Source organism: Otolemur garnettii, unplaced genomic scaffold, assembly GCF_000181295.1.
Source record: "Otolemur garnettii isolate 467f Iridium unplaced genomic scaffold, OtoGar3 scaffold00211, whole genome shotgun sequence".
Lineage (NCBI taxonomy): Eukaryota > Metazoa > Chordata > Mammalia > Primates > Galagidae > Otolemur > Otolemur garnettii.
Window position 1 is genome coordinate 300,132 of NW_003852606.1, and position 10,686 is coordinate 310,817.

Consider the following 10,686-nt stretch of genomic DNA (forward strand, 5'->3'; position numbering starts at 1 on the left):
AAAAAAAAAAAAAAGACTCTGGGAGGTTGTCTTGGAATGCCAGACAGACTGAAGGGAAAGACTGTAGGCCAGGCAGGTGGCTAGGGACAGGGGCCACGGAGAGAAGATAAGACTTAAGCTGGATAGTGGGGACACAGAAAACTCAGGCAATGGGTTGGCTGTGAGGCCAGAGTTTTCAGGCCCAGCTGGCTGACCCACGGGTGAGGCTGCAGCCCACTGTGACAGGGAAAGTGGGCTGGGGGTGCCTCACTAAGAACAGGGGCCCCAGAAAGAGGAAGAAGCAGGAGAGGACCCATGGCATTTGCTGGGAACGGAGACAGTCCCAGGCAATCTAACTGTGACCAAGACTAGGCAAGGAGGTGACATCAGGGAGCTCTTGGTGGCACCTGGACCATCAATCCCTTCATTCTCAATTTCTTGGTTCAAACTTTCTAGTCTAATCTTTCAAAAGTCCATCTCCTTGGCTTGGCGCCTGTAGCTCATGCAGCTAGGGCACTGGCCACATACACCACAGCTGGCATTCAAATCCAGCCCGGGCCTGCCAAACAATAATGACGACTACAGCCAAGAAATAGCCGGGTGTCATAGCAGGTGCCTGTAGCCCCAGCTACTTGGGAGGCTGAGGCAGGAGAATCGCTTAAGTCCAAAAATTTTGAGGTTTCTGTGAGCTGTGACGCCATGGCACTCTACCAAGGGCAGCATGGTGAGACTCTGTCTCGAGAAAAAAAAAACCACCTCCTTCTTACTCTAGTGATTAGTGATGTCTGGAGCTGCCTTCTGCTATTATTATCACTATTGCTATTATTATTACTAATGTAAACAGCCACTGGGCGCTGCCCCCTTGCATTGCAGCATCTCCCAGGGCCATAGTAAAAGGCATTCTGTGACAAGGTTCTGTGGTGTGTCCTGTGTGGGAACCCAGAGTCGTTCCCAGCAGAACCGCTCTCTCCCCTGGATTTCACAGAACCCCACAAATTGGGCAGATTTCAGACACCTCTGACCTGAGATTGTTGTTGCTGTTCAGCATCCCCTGGGACAAGCCCACCACAGGACAGGCTTGAGGCTCACCAGGTAGGTTCTTCACCAGAGACTTCTCTAAGAGGACCCTGAGGCTCCAGGGGCCCAATCAGACCAGAGGTTTTCTCAGGCCCCCACTTCTCCTGTCCTGTGAAGGAAGTGTCCACTGTCCCTTGCCTCAGGCAGCACACAATCACTTCTCTAGCAGGGTTCAGAGACCCCAGGCCAGCTTGGGGCCATCCCTAAACCTCACAGCCCAATGGCCTTCTGCCCATGCACTGCCCACTTGCTTCCTGCAGGAGCAACCCACCCCCTACTTGATATAAAACAGCATTTACTGAGGTCTCATTCAGTTCTAAGTTAGCCATGTTCACAGTCAGAAACTAGAGAAGGCAGAAGCATATTAAGAAAAGTAGAAGCTGGGCACTGGCTCACACCTGTAATCCCAGCTCTCTTGGGACCAGAGACCAGCCTGAGCAAGATTGAGACCCTGTCTCTACTAAAAATAGAAAACCTAGCTGGGCATGGTGGCAGTCATCTGTAGTCCCAGCTACTTGGGAGCTGAAGCAGGAAAATCACTTGAACCCAGGAGTTTGAGGTTGCTATGAACTACACCACAGCACTCTACCCAGGGTGACAGAGTGAGACTCTCGTCTCAAAAAAGAAATAAGAAAGGAAAGAAGATGGGGCAGTGCCTGTGGCTCAGTGAGTAGGGTGCCAGCCCCATATACTGAGGGTGGCGGGTTCGAACCCAGCCCCAACCAAACTGCAATAACAAAAAAATAGCCAGGCATTGTGGCAGGCACCTGTAGTCCTAGCTACTCGGGAGGCTGAGGCAAGAGACTAGCCTAAGCCCAAGAGCTGGAGGTTGCTGTGACCTGTGATGCCATGGCACTCTACCAAGGGTGACAAAGTAAGACTCTGTCTCTAAAAAGAAAAAAAGAAAGAAGAAAGGAAGAGAGAGAGAGAAAGAAAGAAAAAAAAAGTAGAGATTACTCTGTCAATGTCCAGCTCTAGGCCAGAATTCTCTAGAGCCATGCAAATCATATTTTTGAAGCATATTTCCTGATATGAGAAAAAGCTCACAGGATAATGTTGTTATGGGGAAATACAGGACCTGGTAAAGTATATTATATTCTCAAAATTTTGTAAAAAATTCCAAAGATGATGATAAATATATCCCTGCATAATATGCATAGAAAAAAGATCGGAAGGATGTATATCAAATTGTCAATGTCAGTTAAGTCTGGAGAAATGTATTTTGTCTGATTTTTCTTTTCTTCTTATGAGTATACTGTTTTCTGCAATGAGTACATATTACTTTTATCAGTGAAAAAGAAAGGTATATAAAAAGTTGTTTTATTTGTTATTCTATCTAACGTGGTACCGAGCACAGGCCTAGCCCACAAGAGATTTCAATTAATATCTATTAAATTGAGAGAGGGGGCATTTCCCAGCCATAATCATACCCTGTGCTCTGTGTATCCCCTGTTTGTCTAGATTCCATCCCATTTTGCACATAAACTGTTCACAGTGACTGAGGGGTCCAAAGTGTTAAGAGCCCTGTGTATCTCCTCATCTAGCCCTCATCATTTTGAGTCTGCAGAGTCCATCAGGCAAGGTTCCCAGAGTTGTTTGATGTGTCATCAGGAAATCTGATTTTCCAGCAGGGAATGGACCTCAGTTCTGCTCAGGAAGAGCCCCCAAACAGGAGGTTCTGAGAGGGTCTGCTTTCAAATTTGCTCTGTCATGGCACACAGCAAGCAAACCTTAACCTGGCTACTGTGCTCTCACAAGAGACCCAGTCCCTTCCCTCCATGGAGGGACCTAGACTCTGGTCTTCGGGAGCCCAGAGTGGGGGGCCCCCAATCAGACTGGGGTGGATAGATGGGACAAGGACATCCCCCAGAGCAGGTGCCAATAGACCGGGGTGTTGAAAGGCAGATGAGAGGTAACCAAGAAAAAGGGTAGGAAAGATGTTCCTGGCAGAGGGAACAGCGAATGTAAAGGCCTGGAGGCAGGAGCATGTTTGCTGTGTTCAGGGACCAGCAAGAACAGGAGATGAGACAAAGGATGAGTGGGAGAGGAAGGAGGAAAGTTATGCCAAGCGTGTGAGCTGCTCACGGGCAGGGGCCATGTCTCAGGGACTCTCAATGTTGCTGTCACCTTGGTGCGCTGTACAGTGCGGAATGCAGGGAGTGATGGTGCATCCTGGGAGGGTAAGAGAAGGGGAGGCACAAGGGATCTGGGGGTGATGAACAGGTTTTCTGGGGCTTGGTGAGGCCCTGTCTGCCCTGATTTGCAGCAGGAAGGATATGGTAATAGGGTTCCCTGTCCCCAGAACCATGCCTTCCATGGTGATACACTGCCCATGGCTTTGGCTTAGAAGGCTCAGGGCTCTAATCCCAAAGTCACTACATGGGTTACTCAGTACCGACAGTAACAATAATAGTGACAACATGGTGAGTGCCCCTGGGCACCCGGGATGGGGAGGGGGGCACTGCCTGGGCATTGGCACTGGGACCTTTTCTTCTCTTCCCAATTGCCCAAAGTGGTTTTTATAATCCTTCCTTCACGGTAGGAATGAGCCTGAGGCCTTAAGACCCCAAGTGACAGCCAGAAAGGGAAGGCGGGATTTGTACAAGGCTCTACTCTTTGTGCCACGTGTGGCCTCAGTTTCCACAGCTGTCAAATGGCAACAGCCACAGCTTGGCTGAGGCAAGGCAGCCATGAGGTGCTGAGGGGCATAGGGTCTGCCACAGAACTTGCTACTTCTCAGGGTCTCTTTTCCCCACTTTTTTTTTTTTTTTAAGATAGATTCTCACTCTGTCACCCCCAGGGTAAAGTGCCATAGTATCTTAGCTCACAGCAACCTCAAACTCAAGCGATCTTCTTGCCCCAGCCTCCCAAGTAGCTGGAACTACAGACACCCACCACCATGGGTAATTTTTCTGTTTTCAGTAGAAAAGGGGTCTTGCTCTTGCTCAGACTGGTCTTGAACTCCTGAATTCAAAGATCCTCCCACCTCAGCCTCCCAAAGTGTTAGGGTTACAGGTGTGAGCCACAGTACCTGGCTCATTCCCTCCTTTCTAAAATGGGGCAATGACAGTCCTTGCTCATAGGGCTAGTGGTGGACAAGACATGACTATGTTTATAAACATTGAGACCCTGTTCCTTAAAATCGGGCAGCCTGGCCATCGAAGCTGCCTAGTGCAGGACTAAGAGGTGGCAAACACACACTGGATTTCAAGGCCTCAGCAGGAAAAGAGTGTATATCAAACTCTTAAGATTTAATCTTGATTACATGTTGAAATGATAATGTTTTGGACATACTGGGTTAAGTAAATATGTTATTAAAATTGATTTTGCCTCTTTTGTTTACAATGGCTTCTAGGAAATGTTAAATTATACATGTGGTTCACATTAGGTTTCTATTGGACACCACTGGCATGGTATAAATTATAATTTTACGACTGTGCTTATGCCAAGAATATTACTGTTCCTTATCCTGGGTACCTCTCAGCTACATGTTTTTGCTTCATTTCTTCATTTTCTGTTTTGTTTTTTATGCCTGCTTATTATAAGAGTAATTTTTTCTTTTGCACTTTTTGGCCAGGGCCAGGTTTGAACCTGCACCTTCAGTATGTGGAGGCAGCGCCTTACTCCTTCAGCCACAGGTGCCGCCCTGTAATTTTTTTTTTTTTTTTGAGACAGTCTCACTATATCACCCTTGGTAGAGTGCCGTGGCATCACAGCTCACAGCAACCTCCAACTCTTGGGCTTAAGTGATTCTCTTGCCTCAGCTTTCCCAAGCAGCTGGGACTATAGGCGCCCACCACAATGCCCCGCTGTTTTTTGTTGCAGTTGTCATTGTTGTTTAGCTGGCCCAGGCCAAGTTCAAACCCACCACCCTCAGTATATGTTGCTGTCACCATAACCACTGTGCTACGGGTGCCAAGCCAAGGGTAATTTTTATTCATTGAGAAAAAAAAAAAAACATAAGAATAACAATTGCCCATAATCCACAACAGCTGGAGTTTACTACTAAGAACAGCTTGGAGTATTTCCTTCCAGTCTTTTTTCAGTACATAAATGCAGATACCTAATTCTCCAGCTTCATTTTTTTTTTTCTTTTTTTGAGACAGAATCTTACTCTGTGGCCTGGGCTAGAGTGCTGGGGCATCATCATAGCTCACAGCAACCTTAAACTCCTAGGCTTAAGTGATCCTGTTGCTGGGATCCAAGTAGCTGGGACTGACTATAGGCACCACCACAGTGCCCAGCTAGATTTTCTATTTTTAGTGGAGACAAGGTCTCACTCTTGCTTAGGCTGGTTTGGAACTCCTTAGTGCAAGTGATCCTCCCACCTCAGTCTCCCAGAGTGCTGGGATTACAGTTGTGAGCCACTGTGCTGTCCACTCTCCAGCTTTATTAGTTTCTTGAAATTGGGAGCACACAATAGATTGTTGGGGTTCTCTATCACCCCCTTAATGTTATGACACAGCATCCCCAAAACGCATCTCCTTGTCTATTCCTTTCCCCCCAGTGCATGTCATTAACTAGGCCTCAAGCACTGAATCTGATGCCTGAGCCCTCTGTGCCTAGGAGGCTCTTGGGAAATTCTGTCTCCCATTATCCTGGCCCAGGACTGCCTCTCCTGTGGTCCCCAGGCCCAGCCCTGTGAGATAAAGGAGTAAGAAGTCAAGACCTGGGACTAATCCCAAATCTATTCCCCCCGCCTTTCTTTTTTTTTTTTTTTAGACAGAGTCTGGGTAGAGTGCCATGGCGTCATCATACCTCACAGCAACCTCAAATTTCCAGGTTCAAGCAATCCTCATGCCTCAGCCTCCCCAGTAACTGGAACTATAGGCACCTGCCACAACACCCAGCTAGTTTTTCTATTTTTTAGTAGAGATGTGGTCTGCTCTTGCTCAGGCTGGTCTTAACCTCCTGAGCTCAAGTGATCTGCCTGCCTCAGCCTCCCCAGTGTGCTGGGATTACAGGTATGGGCCACCACACCTGGCCTACTTTCCCCTTCTGTGTGACCCTGCGCAAGTCACCCCACCTCTCTGTGCCTAATTCATAATCATTCACATGAAACCTTTGAGGCCATGTGTGTTTGGCCTTCTGATATTAGAAAGGTAATAATAAGTAGCATGTGCTTTATAACATCCTAGCATTCTTGTACCCTTTATCAAAACTGGGCATTTTTTGAGTAAAATGTTTGAATAGTCACGTGCATGGATTGATAAAAATCTTTAAATAGCTTCATATGAGTTCTGATCAGGTTTGGCCACCAAGTGGGATTTGTGCCAAAACTGAAAAATCTGGTTTCCAAGGCCTTATGAATTTTGGAATTGTGGCTATTAAATGACGACTTGTAATAGTACCTGCCTCCTAGGGCCGTTTGGAGGATTAAATGAGTTATTACCTATAAAACATTCAGAACGAGGTCTGGCACAAAGAAGTGTTCATTGCATGCTAGCTCCTGGCATTATTATTTTTTCCTCCTTTTTATTTTTTATGTCTATTTTTTCACTTTGAGAAATATGTGTATAACAAAATTCCCCCTTTTTCAGGGTAGAGTTTGGGGGCAGTTGCAGACAACTTTCTTTTTTTCTTTTTTTCTTTTTTTTTTCAGTTTTTGGCTGGGGCTGGGTTTGAACCCACCACCTCAGGTATATGGGGCCAGCACCCTACTTCTTTGAGCCACAGTTGCCACCCTGCAGAGAACATTTCTACCACCACAGTTGAGTTCTCTCATGCCCCTTCCCAGCCTGCCCCCCACACTCAGAGACTCCCACTTAGAACACAGGGTGTGGTGTGGACGGAATCCCGCTGCATGGCCCCCTCATGTCTGGCTTCTTGCGCTCAACATAATACCAAGATACTCATCCAGGGTGTGCATGGCAGTATTTGTTCCTTTTCAAGGTGAGCCATAGTGTCCCACCATCCATTCACTCATGACGGACATTTGAGTGGTTTCCAATTTAGGCTGGAATGAACAAAAAAACTGTGAACGCCCATGCATAAGCCATTGCACAAACATCTGCTTTCATTTCTCTTGAGGAAATACCCAGGAGTGAAACGGCCGGGTTATAGGGTGCCTCCAGTTTTAACTTTATAAAAAATTGCCAAGGCAAGTTATGGTGACTCGTGCCTGTAATCCCAGCACTGTGAAAGACCAAGGCAGGTAGGTTGCTTGGGGTCAGGAGTTCAAAACCAGCCCGAACAAGAGCAAGACCCCATCTCTATTAAACACAGAAAAAGTAGCCAGGTGTGGTGGCGAGCACCTGAAGTCCTAGCTATTTTGGAGGCTGAGGCAAGAGGATCCCTCTAGCCCAAGAGTTCATGATCAGCCTGAACAAGGACAAGACCCTGTCTCTACTAAAAATAGAAAAATTAGCCGGGGGCATGTGGCAAGAGGCATGAGGATTGCTTGAACTCAGGAGTCTGACATTCCTGTGAGCTATGATGCCATAGCACTCTACCCAGGGCAATAGAGTGAGACTATTCAAAAAAAGAAAGGTAAAGAAAAGAAACTGTCAAACTTTTTTCCAAAGTGGCACTTGCGTTTCCCACTCCCACCAGCAGAGCAGGAGAGACCGGCACCCTGGTTACTGTCCTTGGTCTCAGCATCACTGACCCTTGTCTCCCATCCCCGCCCTCCCCCACTACCCCGCAGGTGATCCGGACAGACACCTTCAAGCATCTGCGGCACCTGGAGATCCTACAACTGAGCAAGAACCTGGTGCGCAAGATCGAGGTGGGCGCCTTCAACGGGCTGCCCAGTCTCAACACGCTGGAACTGTTCGACAACCGGCTGACTACGGTGCCCACGCAGGCCTTCGAGTACCTGTCCAAGCTGCGGGAGCTCTGGCTGCGCAACAACCCTATCGAGAGCATCCCCTCCTACGCCTTCAACCGAGTCCCCTCGCTGCGGCGGCTGGACCTGGGGGAACTCAAGCGGCTGGAATACATCTCGGAGGCGGCCTTCGAGGGGCTGGTCAACCTGCGCTACCTCAACCTGGGCATGTGCAACCTCAAGGACATCCCCAACCTGACAGCCCTGGTGCGCCTGGAGGAGCTAGAGCTGTCGGGCAACCGGCTGGACCTGATCCGCCCGGGCTCCTTCCAGGGCCTCACCAGCCTGCGCAAGCTGTGGCTCATGCACGCCCAGGTGGCCACCATCGAGCGCAATGCCTTTGATGACCTCAAGTCACTGGAGGAGCTCAACCTGTCCCACAACAATCTGATGTCGCTGCCCCACGACCTCTTCACACCCCTGCACCGCCTGGAGCGCGTCCACCTCAACCATAACCCCTGGCACTGCAACTGCGACGTGCTCTGGCTGAGCTGGTGGCTCAAGGAGACCGTGCCCAGCAACACAACATGCTGTGCCCGCTGCCACGCGCCTGCCGGTCTCAAGGGCCGCTACATAGGCGAACTGGACCAGTCGCACTTCACTTGCTATGCGCCTGTCATTGTGGAGCCGCCCACGGACCTCAATGTCACGGAAGGCATGGCTGCTGAGCTCAAGTGCCGCACAGGCACCTCCATGACTTCTGTCAACTGGCTGACACCCAACGGCACCCTCATGACCCACGGCTCCTACCGTGTGCGCATCTCTGTCCTGCATGATGGCACGCTCAACTTCACCAATGTCACCGTGCAGGACACGGGCCAATACACGTGCATGGTGACGAACTCGGCTGGCAACACCACCGCCTCAGCAACACTCAACGTCTCAGCTGTGGACCCTGTGGCGGCTGGGGGCTCCGGTGGCGGCGGGGGCGGCCCAGGGAGCGGCAGTGGTGTCGGAGGGGGCAGTGGTGGCTACACCTACTTCACCACGGTGACAGTGGAGACCCTGGAGACACAGCCTGGGGAGGAGGCCGTGCAGCCGCGGGGCACAGAGAAGGTACCGCCGGGGCCCACGACGGATGGTGTCTGGGGTGGGGGCCGGCCCGGGGACGCTGCGGGCCCGGCCTCTTCATCCACCACAGCACCTGCACCTCGCTCCTCACGGCCCACAGAGAAGGCGTTCACGGTGCCCATCACGGACGTGACAGAAAACGCCCTCAAGGACCTGGACGACGTCATGAAGACCACCAAGATCATCATCGGCTGCTTTGTGGCCATCACATTCATGGCCGCCGTGATGCTGGTGGCCTTCTACAAGCTGCGCAAGCAGCACCAGCTCCACAAGCACCACGGGCCCACGCGCACTGTGGAGATCATCAACGTGGAGGACGAGCTGCCCGCTGCCTCCGCCGTGTCCGTGGCTGCGGCGGCTGCCGTGGCCGGTGGGGGCAGCGTAGGTGGGGACAGCCACCTGGCCCTGCCTGCCCTGGAGCGCGACCACCTCAACCACCACCACTACGTGGCGGCCGCCTTCAAGGCACACTACAGCAGCAACCCCGGCGGTGGGGGCTGCGGGGGCAAGGGCCCTCCTGGCCTCAACTCCATCCACGAACCTCTGCTCTTCAAGAGCGGCTCCAAGGAAAATGTGCAAGAGACGCAGATCTGAGGCCGCCGGAGGCCCCGGGGATCTGGCCAGGGTCTTGGAGACCCGCCACCCCGTTGCCTACCCGGGCACACCGACTGGGACCCCTCCCCACGGCCCAGCCCACCCCGGGACCAAATGGGAAAAGCGGGGCAAGGCGATGTCCAGCCCCACCCAGGGGTCAGAGCCCAGTGAGGACAGGGCGGGGTTCCAGGAGTGAAGTGTCCCTGGTTCTAGCCTCGCCCCCACCTATCCTGGTGACGGCTGTGGGGACTCGGGATTCAGAAGTGGCCCCAGCCCTCCGTGTTTCCTACTGGCTCTCCCAACCAACTGTCCTGCCCGCCACCTTCGAGGGGAGAGAGGAGCTTTTTTGAGGGGTACCCTTTCCCCTTACCCCAACCACCCTCCTTTTACGGTTCATTTTTTGCAGTTTGACGCCTGTCCCTCCTTCCCACTCCGAAACCGAAGAGACGAAGAGACACGTCTCCCTGAGCTCCAGCCCACGCTGAGCTCCGCCCCCGGCCCCCCGCTGGGGTAGGCAGCCCGGCCGCCCCGCCCCCACCGCCCCACAGACTCTTTTGATACAACCGAAGGGAGGTTTGCGTCAACGACTACCTGCTCTGTAATTACTTTAAAAAAAAAAAAAAAACACGGAAAAAGTAAAAAAAAAAATATTTTTTTGGTCATGAAAGCATGGCGGAAAGAAAACAGTGAATACGGGTGGGAAGCAGAAGGAGAGGCTGGAAGACAGGCCCTCACAGGCCCCATCGAAAGGAGGGGCATCTCTGGGGCGGTCTTAGCTCCTAGGGAGGGGTCTGTCCTGGGACTACCCCCATATGAGTTCCCTGTATTCATTCCTTGGGGAGGGGAAGGGGTGCTCAGAACAGCAGAGATCTGGGTCTGACTATTCTGGAGGCCTCAAGTCCAAGTTCAAAGTGCAGCAGGGCCATGCCCTCTCTGAAGCCAGCTACTGGCACCTGGGTGGCCCTGGCTTGTGGCTTCACCCTGGCCTTCCCTGGACTTTCTCCCTGTGTCTTTACACCTCTTCCCTCTGTGCGTGTCCATCTGTGTCCAACTTCCCCCGTCACAGGGACCCTAATCACTATACTGGATCAAGAGCACCTGGCATAACCTCAACTTGATTTTCGGCAAATGCCCATCTG

The 10,686-nt window shown here is 51.3% G+C and overlaps 1 protein-coding gene across 2 annotated transcripts in view; it reads left to right on the forward strand.

Annotated features, from left to right (window-relative positions):
• LRRC4B (leucine rich repeat containing 4B) overlaps positions 1 to 10,214 on the forward strand; it is a 42,019-nt gene extending 31,805 nt beyond the window's left edge. For both annotated transcript variants that reach the window (XM_003801451.1, XM_012812526.2), the window contains exon 3: positions 7,703 to 10,214. In XM_003801451.1, coding sequence (XP_003801499.1) covers positions 7,703 to 9,547 — 1,845 coding nt within the window. In that variant the 3' untranslated portion in view covers positions 9,548 to 10,214. The remainder of the gene's footprint in view (positions 1 to 7,702) is intronic.
• The last annotated feature ends 472 nt before the right edge of the window (positions 10,215 to 10,686 follow it).